This window comes from Dreissena polymorpha, chromosome 5 (genome assembly GCF_020536995.1).
Source record: "Dreissena polymorpha isolate Duluth1 chromosome 5, UMN_Dpol_1.0, whole genome shotgun sequence".
Taxonomy (NCBI): Eukaryota; Metazoa; Mollusca; class Bivalvia; order Myida; family Dreissenidae; genus Dreissena; species Dreissena polymorpha.
Window position 1 is genome coordinate 5,355,623 of NC_068359.1, and position 26,670 is coordinate 5,382,292.

The following is a 26,670-nucleotide window of genomic DNA, read 5'->3' on the forward strand; positions in this document are numbered from 1 at the left end:
GTAAGAATGATCAGTTGACGGAAATAATTGCGGGAGCCTTTGATATAATTGAAATCTCATTAAAATATTGTATACCATTCTCCTGTTTTCTTTATCGTGTGTCTATTCGTTTTAATGGAATATTTTTAATTAATTGAATGACCATCATCTGTTTAAAGTGTATTCATGACGTTCGAACTCTTCGCAATGCATCGCTGTATTTAAACTCGCGCGTTAAAGCTCCGCATTGATTTCCTGTGTATTAATTTGTAAAAAGGCCGTGGTAAGCTACCCAGCCAATGAAATTGACGTATCAAGTTGGCCAGATTGAATTGTCTCCCTTGTCTTAAGTACTTGTTACTCGATGGTGAGAAATGAGTTAAGAAAGTGGCACGTTTGCCTCATAGCTTCATATAGTTTTTTCGTCTTGGCAGTTCAGTTGAGTCTTGATTAATGCGTTGAATGAAAAATATAAAAGTTTAAATTCGAACGAAGATTAACAAAGGGAAACATAACAGTAAATTGTGCGGGAGTTTTCTGAAATATGTACGTAACAAAATGAGTGATGACAAATGTGGTAGTGTGATTTATTTATTTATTGCGTTCATTTAGAAAACATTCACAAAAGACATAAGCATGGTGTGATATATGTGAACGCCTTTCGTTTCAGATCACGCAGCATTGACTCGACGTTGACAATGAGCTTCCTATAACGACGTGTTGTGTTTAATGGATATATTTGCAAAAAAAAGGTGCACAATTAATTACAATTTAAGCAAATGAAGGCCGTGTTTAATTCACGGATTTAATTAACCAGTACTAGCGTTGCGAATTTACATACAGCATTTTTTTTAAACATTTAATCTAGTGGTAAAAGTCGACGAAGAAAAAACAGGAGTTCGGTGTTCGATTTGTTATCTGAGTGTGTGTTCACAAAACAAGGATAATTGTTAAAATGGAGAAATTACCAAGTTGGAGTATAGTTTTAAATTTGACTATATTATGGATGTTGTGTTCACCGACAGTCGGATTTAATGGAATCTGGTGGTAAGTAACCTCACAGTTATTATTGTCTTAGCTTTAAGATATTAACATAGCTTACACTTAGGCATTTGATTATGCATTTTATAAAATACAAACAGCATAATAGGCAAAGGCTGATGACTTGATGTTTCCTTCTTTTGTTTTACTTTTTCAACGGAATTGGAATACGTAAATAAATAATATTAATTTGATACAACTTTGAATAAGTTCTTATTTAAAAGATGTACAACTCGAAATACGAACTCCCACGACGACACTCATACATATTACTTTTCACGCACATTAAGCTTTCACGTACTTTTTTCCGATAGTTTTTTTTATAAACATTGCCATAAGCATGTGCAACAACAAAAATACATTCGATATGTCTTGGAGTGACACACAGTGAAAAATCTGTCACAGCAAATAATTGATTTTATTTGTTACTGTCTTTATTGATGAGCCTTGGCGAGTCTTGTTGCTTGTTTAAATTATTAAAACGCAACCGTCATAAATCATTTCACAATTGGTAATCGATATCACTTAATCACAAACGTATAAAGACACAAGTTTCACATAAATTTATGAATCTAAAGGGCTTTTTTTATTCACAGTATCTGCAAATAAGCAATTTTAACGCAACATAAAATGGAAATGTTTTTTTTCCCAATATCAGCTGATAAGTATTAAATCGTTTGTATATAATATGTATTTAACAATGGTGACGCGAATTTAATGCACTTACCCCCTGATATGTTTTCTATCAACATCCTTTCGTTGTACAGACATATATGGTAGTCACCTCTTATGCCCACCTTAAATGAATTCACGATTATGAAAAAAATAGTGTCCTATTTGGAATAAAACAATCACAACACACGCACGATAATTTTGCTGCATTTCATTATACTAACGTTACAAACCAATAACGATTATATATCAAACGAATTACAAATTACTGTAACACATAAATACATGCATGTGTGAAAAATTAATAAATGTTCGTCTTGTTTGTGTGGTAAATTTTATTCTATGCTTTTATAGGTCCGTCTAAATATTAAACGGGATACAATGAATTTTTATTAGACGTAAAGCAATATATATATAAATGCATTAAACCATGCCGCATATAAATGCCGGCTGCAGTATGTCATTCATATTTTCATTTTTTTGCATCTCATGACACGGCGCTATAATAAATCTCGACAATGCTACTTAGTTTACAATTATTATTATAATGGGCGTGCATTTAATATATATCATCACGTCATCTCAGGCATGCGATTAACTGTATATTCTGTCGCATACTGAGGATAAAACAATACACATTCGGGATTAATCATTATGTTTGCGTATTTTTTTTTATTTGCTCATCTAAAAGCATGTGATAAAAAAGATCTGACACTCGTTGTCATGTCATACCATATTTTATTAAACTCGTCCAGGAAATTCGTTATTAAGCTCGCCAAAGGCTCGCTTACTTACACAATTCCTGAACTCGTTTAATAAAATATGGTATGATATGACAACTCGTGCCAGATCCTATATGTATGTGGCCCCGTTCGGTTAAAAAGATTGACGTTATATTAACGTGAGTTATAACGCATTAAACTCGTCGTGACTGTTATTGTCATTTAACGTGTTAAATAGAAGTGGAGAACATTTTTTTCACCCCTTATTAGTCAAACATATTTTAATAACATGCATTTAATACAGCCATTAACGTGTAATTTACCATATAGGCTGGCAATACATAATCATGCTAGTTAATTCCATTTTCACGTTAAGATTTTTTAAAAACATTTTTTGAGCTAGTCAGAAAACGTGCGTTAAGTTTTATTGCCTAGTTTATAATATTTTTTAAACATTTTTGACCAAGGGACGAAAGCGTGGATTGTATATGATTGCCAACTAAATTATATTAATTACTAGTACTTGTCTTATTACCAAACCAACAATAGCCTAAATTCTAGCCAAATGAGGCGAGTGACGCGAACATTGGTCTAATGCGATACGTGGTCAGCGTAGGTCCTGACCTGTCAGCGCATCAACGCGGTCAGATCGGGGGCAACTCTGTCGGCTCATTAGACCACGAAACCTTGAGTGACTTTAGGGCGGAGAGCGCACCTCCTGACCAGACTGTGCATCCACGCAGTCAGATCAGGGGCAACTTTGTCGGCTCATAAGACCACGAAACCTTGAGTGACTTTAAGGCGGACAGCGTACCTCCTGACCAAACTTCGCATCCACGCGGTCAGATCAGGGGCAACTTTGTCGGCTCATTAGACCACGAAACCTTGAGTGACTTTAAGGCGGACAGCGTACCTCCTGATCAAACTTCGCATCCACGCGGTCAGATCAGGGGCAACTTTGTCGGCTCATAAGACCACGAAACCTTGAGTGACTTTAAGGCGGACAGCGTACCTCCTGACCAGACTGTGCATCCACGCAGTCAGATCAGGGGCAACTCTATCGGTTCATCTCATAAGACCACGAAACATTGAGAGACTTTAGGGCGGACAGTGTACCTCCTGACCAAACTTCGCATCCATGCGGTCAGATCGGGGCAACTCTGTCGGCTCATAAGACCACGAAACCTTGAGTGACTTTAGGGCGGACAGCGTACCTCCTGACCAAACTTCGCATCCACGCAGTCAGATCAGGCGCAACTTATTCAGCTCATTAGACCACGAAACCTTGAGTGACTTTAAGGCGGAGAGAGTACCTCCTGACAAGACTGTGCATCCACGCGGTCAGATCGGGGGCAACTTTGTCGGCTCATAAGACCACGAAACATTGAGAGAATTTAGGGTGGATAGCTTACCTCCTGACCAAACTGCACGATCGCGCTGACTGGTCTTGCGCTTACCCCCCCCCCCCCCCCCCCTCCCCGAAAAGGACAAAGGACCCATTGTCACATAACGCGGCTCAAATATGTAGATACTTTATGTTATAATGTACTGCATTCGCAGATATGTTCTTAATGTAAAAAGGCCAATCTTACAAGCCTAAACATACATAGAGGTAAACACTTCAAAAGCATAGCCTTACGTTAAGTCATGGTTCTAATTCCAAACAATGTATACAAGCCGATTTTCTTGATACACGCGCAACATTTTTGTTATAACCTGGAAACGATTGATGGAGATTTTATGATCTTGATTCCTATCGCAGCAGCAACAATAAAAAGGAACAAATTTCAGGAGCTTTATTTTGATACCGCATTTATAGTTTATAAAGTTTGTCTGCATTCAGGGGTTGTCGGGTAGTTGCAAATAAAATGATTTTGCAAGTGTTGAACGCTCGGCGACACTGACGTCATTAACGCGCGAGAAAACCGTTTAATGGACACGATAGTACATATTTAATTGCATGTACTTGTACCGTTAAATTGTCTTTTAAAAATATATTGATAGTAAAGATATTGATGGAAAAAGTTATAATTGTTTAAAGTGCGAGACAAAACCCTGGTAGTGACGAACACGTAGCTGTGTATTTACTTTATTTGGTTCAAATAGATATCGGGGCTTGATTATATACCGTAGGCTAAACATTTAATGAATACTCTGGTCACATTTTGAATATGACCAGTTTTCGGATGACGCGACCCAATTATTGGCTAATTAATAACGCTTCAGTTGAATATTTCATGATCACAACTCATTTTCGTTGGCCGGTTTAATCTGCTTACTGCTGTGTTTATATTAAAGACATAAATAACGAGTGTCGTGTTGTTGGTTAGTCTCAATGTGCGCAAACATTAACAAAAGACGACAAATGATGTATTTTTCAGTCAGACTGATTGATATAGTTAAAATCAATCAATACACTAATTGTTATAGTTCTTAATTATTGAAAATCATCATATGCTTAAAATAAGCCGTACACGGCAAATTCATGCTGGATGCCAGTTAAATTGTGGCATTATGTACGTCTTCGCAAATTGAAGAGATTTTTATAACCGAAACTATATCCTTTGATCAACACAACTAATCTTCGGTGGCGTTTTATTCTTGAAAACATTTCAATATATTGTCGAATTGTTTTTAATTAGCATTAACCCTTAGTATTCCGCTGTTCCACGCAAAGGAATGCACAAACATAAATGCAATTATGGTTTGCTTGCCTATATTCGCAGTGAAAACAACGTGTTCAATTCTATTATATCGATATTCTATTTTATACCAAGGATTATGATGAAGCATGAATTAAACGTGTATACTATAATAACCATAATATTCTTATACAAGTGATACAATCCCTGCTGCCATGTTATGTATATATTGAAAACGCTTGCGCTGTCAGCTATAATTAGGAGTGTTTGCAAGCAAATAACTGTTATTTACAATACCGAAAACATACCTTACATCGCATTGCTCAAGTAATATAATATATGCATTGAATTTATAAAAAAATCATATATTCTTAGTACTAGTTAGATACAGGAAGTTCGTACGCTTGTTCGATAGTTATTTATGAACTGGGACCTCATTTTTCTTCATCACCATAACGATAACACTGACAGTGTTTATTGTTTGTTCCTGTTACCGGCATCCATCATGGTGACACCTTGTCGGGTTTATTCTTTCGCGTACAATGAGCGTGTTCTCTCGCTTCACAGCCAACTAGCGTACACTAATGTAGTTCAATGAATAAAAATAGTAAATTAACGTCATGTGGAATGAGTTTACAAATTTTAATTAGCTCTCTGAAGTTTAAATGTTTCATCGCTTACATGTTTACTGGACTCACCCTAAACACACAACCAACGTTTATCTTCTTATTGTTTTAATACTGAACGGTTTGCTAGATAGATAGACCATTCGAGCGATTTCTCTGTCTTTATTGGGAACGGTCTATATAAGAGTGAACGCACTCAGTTTAACCTTACGTTATCATGTGTTTTTTTAACAATACGACAATCAAATCTGCAAACGCAACGAGTTTCTTTTTTTATTTTTTAATTGTGGCGTTGATTGCTGAACAGTGTTATTGTTCAGTTTTAGCTGTTTCTGTGAAAATGCCATCAGTTGGTTCGTAAAAATCCAGTTTAACAAGTGTTTAGGTAGTGCTAATAAATGTTCATGTTCTCGTTAATTTGTGTCTTAGGCCTTTTGTTGTTCCTCGTCTTATGGCATTACTTACCTACAGATAAACAGACTGACATACATTTATGGCATTACGCACATGATAATATGAGATGACACTTTCCGCATTTTCCGTTCGAAGGAAGTCTGCGCTAATCGAAAATCAAGCCAATTGAGAAAGTGTCGTCCCAGATTAACCTGGGTGGATTGCACATTGCATTAAGCCCGGTATTCCCAGAGCGCGACCCATATATACATGTGCCATAAAATTGTATGTCGTAATTACCTGGCTACATGCTTTGGTGGAAATTGCGATGCTAAATTTCTCATACATGTGTACTACCGTTTGTAAATACCAGTTTTAACAGTCCATGATTGAGACATATCGTTAATCCAATTAATTCAGTTCGATTATGTATCGATAAATTAAAACAAGTGAGTGACACTACATTGGAAATTAAATCGAACCCACGGGGGTAAAAAAGTATCTATGAAATAACACGAGGACGTATAATTAAACGGGCGTTCAATTATAATCAATTAGCAGTTCAATGATTTCATGCCAGCAGATCTATGGGCAGTGTAGATGATGAGTAGATAGCGATGGCCTCGACTGACACCATCTTGTTTTTGACTTGCCAGGGAACCATTTAGCTTAATCGCGACGAAATATCGCGTTAGACTGTCAGAAGATCATTTAGCGATATTCGGGACAACTTATCGCGGCTATCAAATTGTAACGTAATGCTGATTTATACTCAATTTACAAAATATGAGTTGTAAGATCGTATATAAGATTCAATATTTGTAAGACTATGAACAAAGCTGACTTAAACGAGTTTGCAACAATACATTTGTGCCTGTCAGAGAAATATCTTTGTTATCAAAGTTGGTACTTTCACAGAGAATTATTAAACAATATATGGCGACACAACCTCGGTTATGGCTATCACAGTTTATGTAACGGTTATGTGTATGCATTTTTACATTAAATATGAGTAGCAACGATCATAGCTGCCGTTGTCGACGGATCAATAGTATAACATTACAAAGGTTAATGGGGAAGTCGCTTTCCCGCGTTGCAATGCTCTTGTCGAACACCGCGGTGTGACAGGCGCTTGTCAGACGGCCACATGAGATATAACGACATTTCACCCGACAACAGGTTTCCTGCATTAAATTGGGCTTTTTGCACATGGATTGAGTTCGGCTGATTAGGCATTTTGAATTTAGAAAATTCATGTTTAGGGGTGATTGGCTGTCCTTGTTCATTAAACCGGAAAACGCTTTTGGTGGCATGAATGGAGGGACGGTGGAAATATGTTCGTTCTTAAATTGTAATTTTCATTCATTATACCGAATAAATGCAGCGTTAGTAGTTAAACACGATACTTGTGCTGAAATGTACAATTTATGGCATTTTAAATGCCATTACCTTACTGCATTTGCTTGCACGGGAAGTATTTCTTGCATAGGGTACCATGCCGTTAAAATAAGACGGCCATGACGTTCTTACATGTGAATTATTAATATCCAAACGCTTGCAACATAACTGCTATCCATCAATGAAGATGAAAGATTGTATCTGTTACGCTGAAAGAGCGCTACCGTCCCTTTGTGTTGTGAAAGCCTAGCAAACATAGCAGTTGTTCTGTCAGTTATTATCTTTCGCTTATGTTCTGTCAATTAAACATGGTTCGTCGAATTTAATTTGGGGAAAGCAAATTGTTATAGAAGGTGTGCAATTTTTGGAAATCGAGTTCATGTATAGGCGTATAACTACGAAAAGAAGAACATATCTACCCGGTACACCTCATGTATGCACGCAAACGACAGTGAGCAAGTCTCCTTGTTGTAAAGGCATATGGACAATGTACATGATAACCATTTGATTCCATTTTTACGAAGGTAAAGACATCGAGTAAGAAACGCTTATGGCAAAGCAACCATTGTACCAGACTCCTATAACGCCTATATCTCGCAACACGCTTATGCCATTGTCTGTGATTCCCATTCAAGACTTAAGTAAATGCCAAGAAAAGGCTATTGACAAGCTGTCGATACTTCCAATGTTTATGGGGCCTCATGCTCGCCGAACATTTAATCACTGTTCATCATCCCAACACTCGGCTTCCATTCCTAGCTGCCTTCTGCTCCCGTACATGATCTATAATATGACTCGAGACTTGCTCCCGGAGAAGGGTAAACGCTTGGTTGCAGCACAGAGAACGCAGTTTGAGTATCAAACATTATGTGAAAGCCTTATGTTTATACAAGAAGAAATGACCAATTACGGTCCAGAGATCGTTGATCGAAAAACAGCGCAGTTATGTGTTGCATTCATTTGTGCGTTTTTTACATAACAAATGCGACATAAACACTAGCCATGTACGTGCCAATCATATCAAAGAACATGCTGCTAAGTGATGACCAGAGCAGAAATGGGTTTGTAACCATAACGTCTTTAACAACATGTGCGGAAAAAGAATACTATACATTGTTTTATCTAATTGTTTATAGAAGAATATACAGAAAAGTATACAGCCATTTTAGTGTGGACAGAATTGATAAATGTGGAGTTTGCTGGTAAAGGCATGGTTTAAAAGTGGCTTCACGTTTAATCTAACTGCCCTTTAATCTAACTGTAAGAATACCCTGCAAGATAACAAATCATTAGTTTAAACCTATTATTTTATTATTATTCAGATAATCATTATACGCATGTATGCACTCGATTGTGCGTCTACAACAGGCATACGTATATAGATTCTTTAAAATGGACGTCCATACACACATGTTTCGGGCTTACTTACACTCCATGTATTCTGTTGCAACATAGTGCTACTTATTGTGATCCAAATAACCAAAATTCCAGACTCACGAATGCTTTTTGTAAGCATTATCAGACCTCGTGCATATTTGAGCACAATCTTATGATAAGTCGGACTGTTCGAAGAACTATTTTTGTGGGGATTTCAATGTTCTGATGATATGATTTCAATGAGCTATAACGTTTCAAGTCGTGACATATCTTTATATACTTCCGAATATCTTAATCGTGAAATAAAAAATCACAGTATCATTTAAGATTTTTAATGCGATTATCAGAAGTTTATCACTCAATTTGGACCGTGCTCTTTAGAAAGGGGGTTTAATGCATGTGTGTACAGTGTCGTCCCAGATTAGCCTGTACAGTCCGCACAGGCTAATCAGGGACGACACTTTCCGCCAAATTGACTCTTTGCTAAAACAGACTCTCTGTAAACGAAACATATCCTAAAAGCGAAAAGCGTTGTCCCTGATTAGCCTGTGCGGACTGCAATTGTTAATCTGGGACGACACTTTACGCAATTCATTAAACCCCCTTTTCACAGAACATGGCTCATTTTGGAAATTTCCCACAGTTCCCGCACAAACATGCCAGACGCAAAGCTATCTCTGTCTGAGAGGTAGGCCTAATCATTTATGGCGTATAACACATAATCGCCATAAGGTGTCTATATAAATCAATCATCTCGCTAATATTGCATTTAAATATCTTTAATTCTAATCAGAAACTACACAGTTTACGAGTTCATCAACTAAACGGTATCTTCACCCTTTCAGAAAATGTTGAGATGTAATTTCGATAGCATTTGAAACTTAACCAGATCCGCTTGATGGGATCGCAATAAAGCATTTTATGGGACACAGACATGTATTGGCTCCAATTATACTCTTCGTCACGTTGTTAAAGCCACCAGTGAAGAAATAATGACAAACTATTTGAATGATTTTAACAGCGACTTGAAACTTTCAATTAAAAAATATCGTAGTCCGTACCCGTTACAATTCAAACACCTGAACAAAATCGTTTCCCGTATCATTCAAACTATGCACTAGCTAAATATTTGAAGTTCGCAATGAGCGTTTAAGTTCTGACTTTCAAAAATGTCAAAATTCAATCAGAATAATCCGTAGTGGCTCCGAGATGTCAAATTCAATTGCGCGTGGTACAATAGAAACGCGTACGCGAAACGCGGCAGTTTTACCCACCGTAAGTGTTAAGTAAACAGACAGCGAAATATGTGTCATTCCTCTAGTCTTAGAGATAAAGACAAAACTTACCTTACATGATTGAAGAGCTTTTGATGTAGCTTCTTTTAATACTTATGTTATATCACAATGATGGATATTATACATATCACCAGTGTGTACACGGTGTTTAAGTATAGCTTGACCCGTATAGCATTCTCTGTTATCCTCTTGCATAGTACCGGTAATTCTTGCCGAATTAAAATATCATTCAATTTTGGCTCTGCCTTGTCGGTCATAAATTCAAAATTGTTTGAAGGTATGTATAAGGTTTAACATCACTTCATTACTTCTACATAACTACATAACTGATTGTAAAAAGTTTTAAGAAACGCGCATGACTGATAGATTTGGTAGATAAATGATTGATTTACAACCTGTTATGTCACTCCTAAATAATTGCGGTAAAAAGACCGTGTATTGTTTCGTTTCTTATGCATACCAGAGCCATCAGGGCTATTGACCTGAAATATAAGGAGCCCCGAACACAGCCGTTTGGTGATCGCAAGTTAAATAAATAAACACACTCATTCAAAATACTCTAGAGGACTGGTGGAGACATTGGACGTGTGGATCATCAAATATTTGTGAATGGTTCACTCCTTGTTTGTCAAAACAATGCGTTTAAAAGTGTCATCGTTAGTCATTTTATATCGAGATTATATCTGTAACAATGGAAAACATTCCGTGACAAGAAAATGTTGATTTAAAACGTAATCATGACATACACATATTTCCACACGAAATAACGAATCCATGCAAGCATGTATAAATATTCACTCTTCTGCCGAATTATATATTACAACATAATACATACTCCCCATCAATTTAGACGGTAAACACGAACATAAAGACATTTATGTCTCGCCGAAATACATTTTAATGCCGCAATCGTACTTAAATTGTAAGGCTGGGGCTGTAAAATGATTATTATACCGTAAACAGTTGCGCGCACCATCTTATTATGGCATTCCTCCATAACATATAGGCTATAGGAGCAATAATATGAAGATAGCAAACAGCATCATTTGCAAGCTTTGCATGCACAGTAGAACAGTTACAATTGGTTTTCATTTTTTTTTAGTTTATTTGAAAGATACTCGGTGCTAATTTACCAATACCGATAACTTATTCAGAGTATAAATTCATGGATTGAATATTGTAAAAACTGTTGGGTGTCGTAAACTAAACAATTAAGTCGCGTTCTGAGAATACTGGGCATAATGCATGTGCGTAAAGTGTCGTCCCAGATTACTCAGTGCACAGGTTAATCAAGGACGACACTTTCCGCCTTAATTGGATTTTTGCTAAGAAGAGACTTCATTTCAACGAAAAATGTCACAACAGCGGAAAGTGTCGTCCCTGATAAGCCTGTGCGGATTGCACAGGCTAATCTGGGACGACAATTTACGCATATGCATTATGTCTAGTTTTCTCATAACACGACTCAACCGTACATTCGAATATCAGCAATATGAACATGCCCAAATATTATCATCGATCTAGGAAAACCGGGCTTAATACATGTACATTAAGTGACGTACAAGATTAGCCTGTGTAGTCAGCATTTTACAATCAGGGAAGATGCTTTCTGCACTTTTTTCGTTTAAAGGAAGTCTCGAAAAATGTGGTCCATTATTAGCCTGTGCTGGTTGCACAAACTAATCTGGGGCGACACTTTACTCATATGCATTAAGACCCGTTTTCCCATAGCAAGGCCATGTTTTAAGATCAAGCTCGATGCAAATTCGTGGAATCATGCATATTTATTGTTAAAGAAATGGAAAAGGGTAGCTAAGTAATTGCGGAAGCGAATTCTTGATGAATTCGTAGTCGACTTTAAAGAATGCGCTGTTATTTGAGAGCCAAGACTCACGGGATATGAATAAGCCATACACAAGGCAGAACAATATATGTCTATGAAAAACCCATAAATTACTGATGGTTGGAAGATTGCTTCAAGCAATTGCTTCATGACTACCTACTGCCGACACAGATGCGCTTTCCTGGGGATGAATGCGGCTGGATTATCCGATCTCGCACAGGATTTTTTAAATACACAAAATATTTCGTGAAAAAATAAGTATTTCTTAATACACGGTTTAATTGCTGTGGTTATTGTTGATCAATAAGGCATAAATATCTGTTGATGTATGCGAATACGTTTTATTGCGACGAAGGCCTTCGAGCAATTTCGTTTGTTCTCGAGTTATGAGCGTTATTATTAATCATTAATTGTCAATACGTTTGCAGTAAATAAGTACTGGAAATTGTTGTTTTCTTAGAAATAGCAAAACAAAAACCTACAAGACAGTTATTGCCCAAATGCTTCCACATAGCACAGAAGGTATGTTATAAAAGTTAAATCTGTACTTGTGTCACACGTAATTTTATGCTAGTCCTACCCACTAAGAATTACCTAAGAATTCATCAAATGATCACATTAGGTGTTCTATTCGAACAAGGTTTATTTTTTGCCCATGGTCATTAAGTATAATGAATTACTACGCTATAAATGTTCTTAAAAACAAAGATTCGTGGTTTGCTAAGTAGAAATAAATTATGTGTGTTTGTTCTCAAGTGCATGTAAATTCTTTAGAGAAAAAAACATCAATAAGACAAAAAATGTAAATTTCAATACAAATGTGAGATGTATTCTTTGTTTTGTGTATCCCCACACACATATGGTTGAAACTTAACCCTAAGAATTGATCTTTTATGTGCAAATATAATGCAGTCTCCTCTTATTTTATACATTTAAACTTAACATGGTTTGACAATCTACAGGTGCTTCAATTGATACAAAACACTTTGGGTATTTGCGCTTGACAAATATCTCTTTGCGTTATCTTAATTGATTTTTATCTGTTTCAAAACCTGTAATGTTACCTTTCATTTAAGATGGGGTTATTATCAAAGATGATCTTTTCTCTACTTCATACATCTATATGTTCATTGTTAACATGTGTATAATTGTAAGAATTTACATTTACGTTTGTTGGATTATACAAACGATGCGTTTGAATGATGAAATGAAGTGAACCGGAGATAATAAACTTAATAATTACTCAATTTAGTTAGAATAGAAAATATTAATCGAGTACATTAAAACCTTATAGGTTTTGTATAATCGATTTCTAAAAAGATAAAACATTTAGCATGCGTACAGTATTTAGAAACTTAACTGTTGATTAAATTATGGTTAAATGCACCTGTATCGTTTCTTTCATAAATGAATCAAACCACATTAGATGCGTTTTCGAGAGAGATAAAATGTTTCTATGAGTATAAAACTATTTTAAATCATAAATTGAAGTCGTGCATTGTGGAAATTTGGTATACAATACATTCATATGTAAACAAATACAAACACGTTGACGCTTAATATGCATCAAAAGGAGGAGAGAAATCTTAGCATTGGTAGCAAGAAACCAATTACCAAACTGTCTTACACAGCACAAAATCACCAGACAGAGGACATCAACAAACATACCAAAGGCACTGATAATAAAGAATAAAACTTGGGTTACGCCCTTGACCGGGCAACGCGAAGCATTATAAGTTTGCAAAGCTTCGGAATTTTTAACCGTTTTTTTTACGGAGCTCCAAACCTGAAATATCCAAAAGAATTATACAGACTGTTCATGAATACGATTTTTGACCTGCTCCATTCGAAAATGGTTGCATGCCTGCTGCGGCCAGTGTACCGTCAGTCAAGCCTGCGCATCTGCAATCCAGTAAGCATATTTGACCACGAAACCATGCGTGCTTTAATGACGGACAGCGTAGCTCCTTTCCAGTCTGCAGATTTATTTTCGTATGATGCGGCTCATTTTTTGGGTAGACACTCAGTTGAAAACATGCGATGTGCTTCATTTGACTATTTTGTTAAGTCTTTATTAATTAAATTTAAGTTCAGATGTTAAGCACATAAAACATTTATATACCCGCCAAGGACCATACTATCAGGTGTTATGGACACACATTGCTTAAGAGGCAGTGAATGAATTATTGGATATTTATTTGCTGATGGTGTATTAAATGTCATTATCCATTCATGTAATAAAGAATAATTAATTTCTATATGATGTGTATCATAGTGATCATGAATTATTCTGTATCAGCAATTTACTTTTATTGCCAGCAATGCGTTAACTAAAATTACGGAGTTGATATCATTAAATCGAGTCATATTTTTCCAGTTTGATGAAACACATCTAAAATCTTAACGTATGTTTGGGAGAATCTATAGATAGTAATAAGATGCTTTTGTTTGCGTATTTAACTTGTAAGGGTTTTCACTTATGAATTTTGTCTGAACAATTTTATAGCGTACATCAAATATTTTCATTGCATTTAATCGTGTTCATTTTGTAAAGGGAGCTATTGCCGTTGGTCACATAATATTTTCTCTTCAATAAATATAAATAAACGCGGAAAAAATCATTTTAAATTGTTTACATATAAGCACAGTCCAATATCAACCTTCATGATTGAGACCATTTTATCAAGCAAAGCAATAGGTAATGAGTTAAATATTCGTTTGAACGATGAAATATTTGCTTTGTTATTTCTATCAAAGTTGGAATAAAAATCTTAAGATCTCTTACATTAGATGCTATGATTAAGCATCACAAGATTGTATGTATTGTTTTTTTTAATACAATCAATTTAATTGTATGTCAAAAAAATATTGTTTAGCTATGGAAAACTGATCGCATATTTTGTTGTGATACGTTGAGTACTGGTACATTTTCTAACATGAACATACCGTAAGATTTGTGTTCACCCTGGTCCTATTCTTTAGAGTGTTTATTTAAATAATTTTTTCTGCTTTTGGAATGTTTGTGTTTTGTTGCTTTCATAATACACGTAGATTATTTCATGAGTAAATGCCTGCAATTTGTATAAGAAATGATCCCCATGCAAAACGTTCAAAGATTGTATACATGTGAGTATTTAAAATGAAATATACCAACTACCACCTTATAACAAACTGTTACAGGAGCTTGGGCATGGCCGGAACCGGCTTGGATGTCCTTCAGAACAACAAGATCTACATTGTGGGTACGAACACGATGTGTGATCAGCTAAAAGGCCTATCCTTGGCCCAGCAGAAAATGTGTAAGATGTACTACGACCATATGCCGCCCATAGGAGCCGGGGCCCAGATGGCGATCAAGGAGTGTCAGTACCAGTTCCGCTTCCGGCGGTGGAATTGCTCAACCATTCAGGGGGATTCGTCGGTGTTCGGACCAGTTCTTCAAATTCGTGAGTATCAAATATTGCCATGTTTAACCGATGAATTACGAACCTATAAAATGTCAAGCGACACTTGTATATCATTTAAAAGTTCATATTAATAATGGAAAAGATAGGTTTATGTACATCATTGTACATTGCAGTCCTCTTTTATAATATTGTCGTAGGTAGAATAAAACATTTCTATTGGCACTAGGGTTGAGGTTTCCAATTGAGCCACGCAGTGTGTTTCGTGCCCTGTCATAGTGCACAATTTGACGAGCGGTTGCGTAGATGTACCGTCCGCACATGAGCTTAATCTTGACGTCGGGCTCTAGGTGCTAGAGAAATTTAAAAAATAATTTTAAAGGATGTAGCAGTTTACCATATGTATGCAAACTTTAAGGGAACACCATTGTCAATATGTTTATGCCTACTCTACTCTAACATACAAATGTTGATCGCCTTTTCCGAAACAAATCTATCGACGATTTTACAAAAGATTTCTTTAAAAAGTGGTGTTTATCATAACATGGAATAAACATTTATTAATAAAATGTAATAAAAGTTTAAAATATCATGAACAGTTAATGAAAACAGGTAATATATTGATATTACTGTTTCAATAATCTATGTAAACCTTTCTGTCCGTGTTTAGTCATCGTGTCAGCATTAAACTGTCAATGTGAATAATTTTGCTAACGAGATACATGGGTCCACATGAACAGTATTTTCAAAATCAGAACGCTCGTGCAAAGGTAATAAATTTCACAGATTTGACACAACTTTGACACCTCAACAATGGGATGTCTAATGTCTAATGACACTGACATGGATAACTGATATATCTTGTCATCTTTGTACCCACACGGGGTTACTTCCAGATCAGTATCCGTGTAACCTGCCGTAACCCCAATGATTTGCGGTATTTAGTCCACCAACACTTCAGTTAACGATTCCCATCGGTTCCTTATTGTTAATGAGGCGCATCAGAAAGCACACTCTTTGCTCGGCTGAAGGCAATATAGCAACATATACTTGCAGTCTCAATGTAAGAACTGTGTAAAATGTGTCCGGGTATTCACGCGTATGCGTTAAACATTCCAAGAAGTTCGTTTAGTATTTTTGTCAAATATGTTTGCGAAGACCCTTTTACGTGAGCTTTTATTCACTGTCCACTTATCAAAGATGGTCTACATCGTCATAACTTACTCATTAAACACCATATCAAACGCTGTTTACATCGTTGAGTGAGGTAATTTCCTTTGAGTTTCTTATTTTCACCTAAACATATTTTCGTTTGAATGGAAACTATGAGTTATGAAAACAAAAAAATGTTTATTTCCAAAAGTACGGTGTTGGTTTTGAGTAATGTATGTGTATATTGCGTTTATTTCATCGAGTCCACGTATTTTCAAGATCTGCGATTTCTTTCCATGATAAACTGTTTGTACTGGTCGAATGAATGAAGTGTTTTGTTATCAAGACATAAGTCATTAACACCGCAATTTGTAAACTCGGTTGATACGATCTTTACATATGGATAAATTAAGGCTTTTAAAATATTCGTTTCTGATAAGGTGTCCGCAGTCGTTTTGCCAAATTTCTTGTCTGATGAGGGTCGGTTAATTTAAAACTCGTTAAAAATCTATTACGTGTGCATGGTAAATTAAAGCTCTTTTATCAGTTAGTAGCAACGATAATGACACATTGGCTTACACTAGCGGTGATTTAGTTAACCTTAGTCGGTAAATGCATATTCATCGTCGTAGAAACCTGCGACCATTTTGATAACAGGGAAACACATTGGCCGCGTCCACAATTATCATTACACCAAGCTGAATGAAACCTTGAGTAAATAAATGATGCACGTTTAGGAAACATTCTTTTTATCTGAAATGACGAAACAAAATTATAAGCTTTAGAAGGCACGCATCAATCATTGAATCACTTTTCCGCCGTGGCATTTAAATTAAATTTAAATCGTAAAACATTTGATGATACATCCGTACATGTATTTGTTATTATTGTGTTTATTTTTGTTACGAATAAAAAATAGCTCTAATACAATGTTAATGTAATGTTGTAAAAACAAAGGACACGGGATGACAATTCTACTATCAGAATAAGGTTAATCATAAAATATTCGGTCGATACATTTATCATCATTTGATACATTTTCAAAATGTTATACATATATCCTCATTTGATGCATTTACCAACATTTTATACATTTATCATCTTCAATCTTGTATATTTATAAGCAAAAGTTTTATTGCAACAAAAATACTTCATGAATTCTAACCTGAAATAATAGAATTTGCAACTGTTCAGTTACAACCACCTGGTACAAAAAACGACAAGTATCAGTAAATACAGCACATCATTTACTTCAAATGTTTCTTTTCGTCATAAGAATGTCGGAACGAGCCATTTTCTTATGATATTCTGGTGATAAAATGCTTTAAACCTCTTCATAATACCAACCACTCAATTGTTATTGCGTTTGATTTCAGCTAGGATTCCAAACCATTAGGCAAAATTGATACTTAACCACGTTCTGTGACGATTCTAAATTCTTAATCTCCAAACACCCGCAAATGTTAATTAACCATAAAACAATTGCTCTTCGCTTCTTAATTGTTTTTGTAGAGTTTATCATCGTAACCTAAGAGACTCTTGAGGCAATAATGGTCCTTCACAGCAAATACTTACCTTCGGAAACTTAAGAAACCACGATTTAAAGGAATTTCGCTTCTAGCACAGCACGCTGAAGTCTTTATGCTTACTTTCATCATTAATCAAAACGAAATCGTTTAACAGCGAACACGTGTTTTTTACACACAACAGTTATGCGCACCTTTCTTTTCGTTGCCTTCGTTTATTCAGGCGGCTGGCGATTGTTGCTGCTTTATCAACTATGAGATGCTTCTGTTATTTGCAGACATTTGATTTTCACACCTCGTGCCAATATTAATATAAATTGTTTGTATCATACTCCACGAACAAACTCTTTGAAAATACACCCAGCTTTGCTACGTATAAGCGATCCGGCATTTGACTGAATGAAATTTTTCGAAATATCACCACTTGACAATGCTTCGTATATGAATTTAACTGTTGATATAACTTAATCTTTAATATTGATGCTTTTTGTTAACCATAGCGCTGTTTATAGGCCATGTCACATGATAAATACAGTTGAAAACTTGCACATTCTGAAAACACAGTCCCAATCAGATAGGTTATTACGTGCCAGGCCGACCTGTATTACTAGTATCATAACATGTTTCAACAGATTTCATTCCTGACCTTATTTTCATTTATATAGATACTTTATTCACTTAAGTTACCTTCATATGTATATTTCTGCAAATAATTTTCTAGAGGATTTATTCATTAGTTTACATTATGTCTACCTTTGATGGTAAATGTCGAAATATCGTTAGTTATTGTTGATTAAAACAGACAAAAGAAGTACTTTATCATCTGCCTACAATGTAGCTAACATTGAAAAGAACCATCATCAACGGATTGGCAAACCTATAAAAGATGTCAGAACACTTATATTACAACAAAAGAAGCTGCGAGGCACTTTACACTCCGTATCTCGGAGGATATTTCAGATTTTTATATACCCTTTCTTAAGAGGCATTCGTAGAAGTCGTTATGAAAGACTGGCATAATGCTGATAAGTCAATCACCATGGCCGTAGCTGTCTAACGAAACGCTTAAAACTGGGTTTTATAACAGCAATCAAAGTTTATCGAACCGAGTTTTGTCTAAAACCTATTTAACAACACCGCGGTTTCATTTTGATAGGTACTTTTGGTGTTTAGTTCTCATAGGCAAAATATCAGTGCTGATGGCGTCTTGCAGTTTTATAACAAAATGCATTTATTTACTCGATCATTACAGCAGCATTTAACTTTTTTATGAAAATGTGTTAATGTTGAGTGCTAGGTTGCATGTGGAATTTCTCCAAAGCGAGTCTAAGGTTTAAATCAGAACTTGTTTTTTCTTCAGATGAGCACTCATATCCGAAAGGCGTTCTGAATTTCACCACTACACATGCGCAGATTTAACGCTTTATTAATTTCTGACCTAATAATGATTTATATAGAACTACCATATTAACCCCATTCATGCGTAGCATCTAGAAAAAAGGCCTTTGCAAACAGCGTAGACCCAGATGAGATCGGGGTCCGCGCTGTTTGCTTACAGGAATTTCTGTAAGAAATATTCTATATATATAAATAAATATACTAGACATCCCTAATTTTGGAAATAAATTCGTCCAATTTAGAAGGATGGGAGAGTCCACTAGGCATAAATGGGTTAATTATGCAAAATATAAAGTTTAATCTAAGGTCAACGAATAAGCGAATAGTTTCTAATAAAGATAAACGAATTATCAAATACGATATCAGTATTTCTTCCAATACATAGTTTAAACGTATGGTCGTATTTACATCTTAAATGAAATTGTTCATCAGATATTGATAAAGAATTAACATTTTACAGAATCACCAGATTGAGGCGTGTATGCCTTAGTATCATATACTTGTTGGACGAATACCTCCTTATCAGTATCAACTTTGTTGGATCTTGATTTTCACGATTAGCACGTGTAATTATGTGCATATTAAGGTAATTTCGATACCACGTGGAACTAGGTATGTTTTAATAGCTTTTGATTGAATCTGTGCTAACAATTTTGTAATGGCATTCATAACGCATGGCGTCATTTGTTATCATTCAACTATTACCACAGAAATGTATGTCACCAAGCTCTCCAAACAAACACGTGTTTGTCTTTTGATTAAATATATGATTTCACACGCGGTTGTAATATGTTTCATTAGCTCGAAATCCACGATGGAATTGGTACCGAAATGCGCGCTTTTTAATAACGTAAAGCCTTCTTTTTGTAGACAAGGATTTGCACGTCCGTATTGTCAACGCCTTGTAAATTATTGGATAAGTTTGGACATTGAATGTCCTCAATTAATCAATTGGTTTACATCGCATGGAACACTTCCTTGAATGGTTAATGTACTATTTTCTTCTTAAAAACATATTTGTCAAAATACTTAATATAAATAAATACAAAATAGTGTTTGTCCCGAGAATATTTTTCATCGCTTGTCTCAATATAGGTTGCAATTTGTATATAACAAAACTCCGCATTCTACCAATGCTTTCTTGCCCATAACTCTTTAATGATAAAGGCTGTATCGTTATAAATTATCGTACATAATGCGGGCAATTCAATATGCATATACCAGCTGTTGAATGATAAAGTATTTACTGCACCCGTACGCTCGTGTGTGTTTCTGGTGTCTCTTTCATTGATGTTTCTGCGGCTGAAACATTTGCGGTCCCGATCTCCTCGTTTGTCGCCAACCACATGAAAGACCCTCCTCCCCCAACTACTCGATTACCAAATAAGACATATATTTGTCAATCCCAGGTTACGTGTTAATCACTGTTCTTGTGATCTTCTATTGATGGTTGGAGATTTCATTGTTCTCTAACAGATTTCCCATTGAATTTTCTGATAAAACGCACCCTATAATGCATAAACGATTTAAGATTCTCATATGATAATTTACATAGTCAGATTGTGGTGAACCGTTAGCTCCATGCTACGCTTGTATTGCTGTGACTATCATTACATTTAAATTATGCAAACAATCATCTTGCACATTCATGCTGACAGAAAAAGAACCATAAAGGATTGTCTCTACCCGCGTTTAATTTAGGCCAACATGTGCTTTGTAAAAATACGCACTGTTGGATACAAGCATTTGCCATGGAACGGGGTGGATTCTGTTACTGCTGCTTTAGCATGAAGTTGATAAATAAAATGAAGACATGTCTTGTTATCAACGATGCTTGTTACTCAACATTTCATGACATGCATAACCACAAAACACTAGTGATTGGAGTTGATATCTGAAATATTAGGTGAAACAAAATTAAGATACGGTCGACATTTTGAGTATATCACAAGAGGTAGCCCTTTGCAATGTGCATTGTCGAGACACATTTGATGATGCCATGAGTATATATTGTGTGATGCGAGCTAGTGATGGATGCACGTCGCGGCTACTTTCCAGCGCAAATAATAAATTGCTGATCATTGCAATACCGGGGACGCCGCTTTCTAAATGTATTAGACACATTTTCCATGTGTTTTCGTGACTGGTGGTGATTTTATGCAGTAATGAAGCATAATGCATATCATTTTAGAGATTAGATATGACATAAAAATCTTTTGACAATAGTTGACGAATATTCTAGCACGAAACACTTAAGGCAAATAACATGTTAAATAAAGATTATGGTAATATTAGAATACTCATAATAGTTTTAATAATAATAATAATAATTAATAATAATAATAATAATAATAATAATAATAATAATAATAATAAATAATAATAATAATAATAATAATAATAATAATAATAATAATAATAATCATCATCATCATCATACTGATAATAATACTATTAATAATAATAACAATAATAATAATAATAAAAAGTGCAAAAACACGAAATGAACATAACATGTTCATAACAAATTCTAACACTTTGAAAGAAGCCAGCCTTACCCGCAGTTAGTATTCAAGACAATTAATAATAATAATAATAATAATAATAATAATAATAATAATAATAAATAATAATAATAATAATAATAATAATAATAATAATAATAATAATCATCATCATCATCATACTGATAATAATACTATTAATAATAATAACAATAATAATAATAATAAAAAGTGCAAAAACACGAAATGAACATAACATGTTCATAACAAATTCTAACACTTTGAAAGAAGCCAGCCTTACCCGCAGTTAGTATTCAAGACAATCAATGTTCAAGTTGAAAAGTATGTAGATCCGTACCACAGGCTAACAGATGTGTTGAATCAACCATAATTAGACATGATTGAAACTTAAAAACATCATAACTCACATAATGCAACCGTGTTTCTTGTTGTGTTTATGACCACCCGTATACTCTGTTTGTTGAGATTATATGTTACATGTAATTCTCTTTATCAACTCCATTCATATTTGTAATAAATTCGAACTTAGCAAACGATCTACAATTATTATTTCTGGCAGCATATCTAAAATTTATTGCTTGAACTAATAAATAACGCGAGTTATTATATTATGTGTTAAAGTTTCAGGTTGACTTTGTGATTTACAGATCCCTCTGTAAAAAGAAACGGATCACAGACGAAGTATAACGATAAACTATTCTATTTCGCTAACTCACAAAACATATATGTTGTCATAAAACCCTATTTTATTTTGTTATTTAAGGCCATTGTATAGCGCTATAAATATTCACAAGTCTATATTGTTAATTTCGTCAATTACCGAGCCATTATGTATGCGTCTGTACTTTAAAGCAAATCACATTACACCAAATGATGGAAAATGCAATTTACTTTTTTCATCGCATGTGATCTGTTGATAGCTATGTGTTTTTTTAATTAACATAATTCAAGATAATTATCTTTGATATATTATAATGATTATAAGTATAACATTCTTTATTCATAAAAAAATAACGCGTCTAAAGCGTAGTCAGTATAGAAACAACCCGTATATTTAAAATGTCAGCCGTTATGACTGTTGAAGTCCTCCCTGCCAACCTGAATTATACGTAGACAGCATACCAACAACTCCATCAAGATTAACCTCTCGATACAGGCAAAAACTGCGAGTTTTATGTCGATATTTACGACTCCATTTAGTTCTGCTGATCGAGACACGGACACATTTCAGAATGGTGTCATCTCTGCATTCCAGAAAAAAATCACTGCATAAATCATACAAATTGATGTTGCCAAACTACTTAATTGAAAGGTGACATTGTTATTGCATTAGCGACTGACAACCGACCATGTTTGACTGTCCGAATCGCGTGTGATTTCTCACTTTTTTTGTGATGTTCATCGCACAGAGATTGTCATTGAATGAAATGATTATGTGTTTGACACCGTTCGCTTTGACTTGTGTCAAATCAGACAATTTCTTAGATATATGTGTGCATACATTATGACGTCCCGTATCATTCATCGGTAATTGCATATGCTGTACAAGATAAATTTATGCGATCTATTGTAGGGTTAGACGCATTACATGTTACGTTATAACATTTGTACAACATGCAAAGTCTTCACATGAAGGTATTAGTACTGTTGTTAAAATGTAATATTGCAAGAAACTATCAACTAAGTGTTAAATTGACGAATTTTCCGGTTTTCTTAAATGCCGCCAAATGGTCCGCTATAAATCTTAACCCATTTATGCAAAGCGTCTAGAAAAAAGGCCTTGGCAAACAGCGTAGAGCCAGATGAGACGCCGCATGATGCGGCGTCTAATCAGGGTCTACGCTGTTTGCCTTAAACGAATTGCTGTAAGAAAGATTCTAAATATAGAAATAAATATACTAGACATCCCTAATTTTGGAAATAAATTGATCCAATTTAGAAGGATGGGAGAGCCCACTAGGCATAAATGGGTTAAAAACAATGTAGTAAAATTTTATTTCAAAACTTTAAGAACTCCCAAATCTAACATACTTGGATTTTTAATGGCTTTTATGAGAAGGTCAGCGTTGGTCATCTCTTGGTCAGCGTTGGTCATCTCTTGGTCAGCTCAAGCTGATTAGCCGTAGAGAAGGCTAATTTTGAACAAAAATCTCGTGAAATTTTAAGCTTGACCGGCGTCACTGTAGCTGCAAAAAGTCGGCCATGTTTGTCCATCAATGTGACACCCAGGTTTGACACTTATACGGTATTATTGTATAGCTTTCAGTCGGAGATAAATAACACCGATTACAATAGCCAAACATACGTCCCGCAATATATTTGTGTTATGTGTATGGTTTGTGGTGTATTTTGATTATTTTTATTTAACTTATGTGATCCTAGAGGCTGTACAATTTAGCATGTCGTTAGTAGTTGTATTTACCGGTAAATGGTCGTTGGGATACCAAATTGACTTCAAAATCATAACGGACGATGGGGGTACTTTTGAAACAATCCTTATCTTTTCCGGTTTTTTTTTGTTAAAGGTTACACATTGTCAACACATTCAAAATAGTATAAGCCAATGTGCTCTCTATTTCGTTTTTTTATACCAGATATACGTTACCGACATCCGACGGCACCCAGTGTACTGTGCACTAATTGCCTTTTTACTAATATATGCGTGCAGTATGCCATTGCAATTATGCTGTTCGCATTCTGATTTTAATTAACGACCATTACTCATTGCTTCAACCGAGAACAGAACGGTGATATAATACAGGCATCAAGACGGTGCAAATACTCAAACATACTTCTTCCAGGCTTGGTCTGTGGAAATAAAGTATAATACAGGCATCAAGACGGTGCAAATACTCAAACATACTTCTTCCAGGCTTGGCCTGTGGAAATGAAGGCCTATCTGGAAACAATAATCACAAATACCCGGTAACGGAGCTTTAAAAAATACCAAACCTTAATTATGCTAATTATATTCTAATAGTATGTTGCCTCAACAACGATTCCTCTGATTAATATTTATGTGAACGGAGCCTGAGATTAATTGATTTCTCAAGTGCAGCTTTCTGCGGTTTTCTGCAATTCCATTTCCTTTGCAAACAATTGAATAACCAGTTTTAATTTAAGTTCTTTAGAATAAGTTTGTTTATGTTTTCGTGGAAGCAATTGCGCTAACAGATAGATATGATATTAATTTTATTTATTAATATCGACTTTGCTATTAATTAAAAAATATATATATACTAAGCTTCTCGTATTATTTCATTTAAATACAAGTGTCTTCAAGTAGTATCCGTCTCATAAAAGCAAAATGTTGCGTAATATAACCAAGTTTATTATGAGTTATAATGTATTCGCCTTTTCAATATATGTGAAAAAAAAAATGAATACAATAATGGCTGTATCTATGTTAGATCAGGTATTCGGATTTCACCAAGGATTGAAAAAGGAGAGTAAAAGTTTCAATTAAATGAACATATTTTATCATCAATCATAGTGTCACAGTGGCGATTTATCTGATTCCCGTCTAGCGATGAATCTTTAGATTTAATACACCACTAGCATAACATTAAGGGTGGCGGAGGCAAATTAGACATTCTTCTTTATCTTGCCAGCATCAATATACACCTGTTGATTTTCGCGATTCATCGACAATCTGACAAAAATGGGATACTTAAATGTCCAAGTGTTATGATTAATACTTTTTTACAGCCAATACACAAAATTAACAGGAGAATTATTTTAATATATTAAAAGGCTGGGAGAAAAACACACTTAAGCAGCATTTTAAAAAGTTTCCAAAACACATATGTTGTCAGTCGTACTACTGTTTTGTTAAAATGAAAATTCTTCCGTTGATTCAAGCTGGGGCTTTCTATTTGATGTTTATTTCAGTTTTACAAACACAAAAATAAATTGAAATAAATTATCATTTACCATACATAAACAAAGTTTTACAAAAGCATTAAGTATTTCCGTGTTTCTTCTTCCAGCGAGTCGGGAGGCGGCATTCACGCACGCTATTTCCGCCGCGGGCGTGGTGCACGCGCTGAGCCGTGCATGTCGCGAGGGGGAGCTGTCCATTTGCGGCTGCAGCACCGCCATGCGGCCAAAGGATCTCAACAGGGACTTCATCTGGGGCGGGTGTGGGGACAACATCGAGCATGGCTACCAGTACGCCAAGGCCTTTGTTGACATGAGAGAGAAAGAGAAGAACCATCCACGCTTTTCTAAGGAGCTCGCGAGGATGATGATGAACTTGCATAATAACGAGGCAGGAAGAAGGGTAAGTGGTCTCACGTCAAATGGGTACTGAAAATTGTGGGTCCATGAGATATTTTTTTCTTTTAAACATATCGAGGGCTAAACAGTTGTAATGATTGCTATAGAAATGTTGAAACGATTTACCAGTCAATAGTATAAGTTATTTTTAAATACGTGAAGTATATGTTTACATAAATTGCTGTCATTGCACTCAATATTGAAGTTATGGAACAATTCACTTCACACCACGTCATTGGAAAGTTATGTCCCAATTTTTTCGTCAGGAATTTCTCAAATGTTGTAAAAACTCGTTGCACTTGTAAACAAACGATACGCTTACTAGGCATGTTAAATATATCTACCGAATATCCCTCCAAGACATCTAAGTGTATAAATCAAGATCTTCTTTTGATATTT

At 35.2% G+C, this 26,670-nt stretch overlaps 1 protein-coding gene across 1 annotated transcript in view; it reads left to right on the forward strand.

Annotated features, from left to right (window-relative positions):
• The first annotated feature begins 387 nt into the window (after window positions 1–387).
• The window catches only part of LOC127882341 (protein Wnt-5a-like), a 46,261-nt gene continuing 19,978 nt past the window's right edge, over window positions 388–26,670 (forward strand). Inside the window, exons 1-3 of the mRNA XM_052430917.1 lie at window positions 388–1,026; window positions 15,169–15,434; window positions 25,983–26,275. Of these exons, the coding sequence (XP_052286877.1) occupies window positions 935–1,026; window positions 15,169–15,434; window positions 25,983–26,275 (651 nt within the window). The 5' untranslated portion in view covers window positions 388–934. The remainder of the gene's footprint in view (window positions 1,027–15,168; window positions 15,435–25,982; window positions 26,276–26,670) is intronic.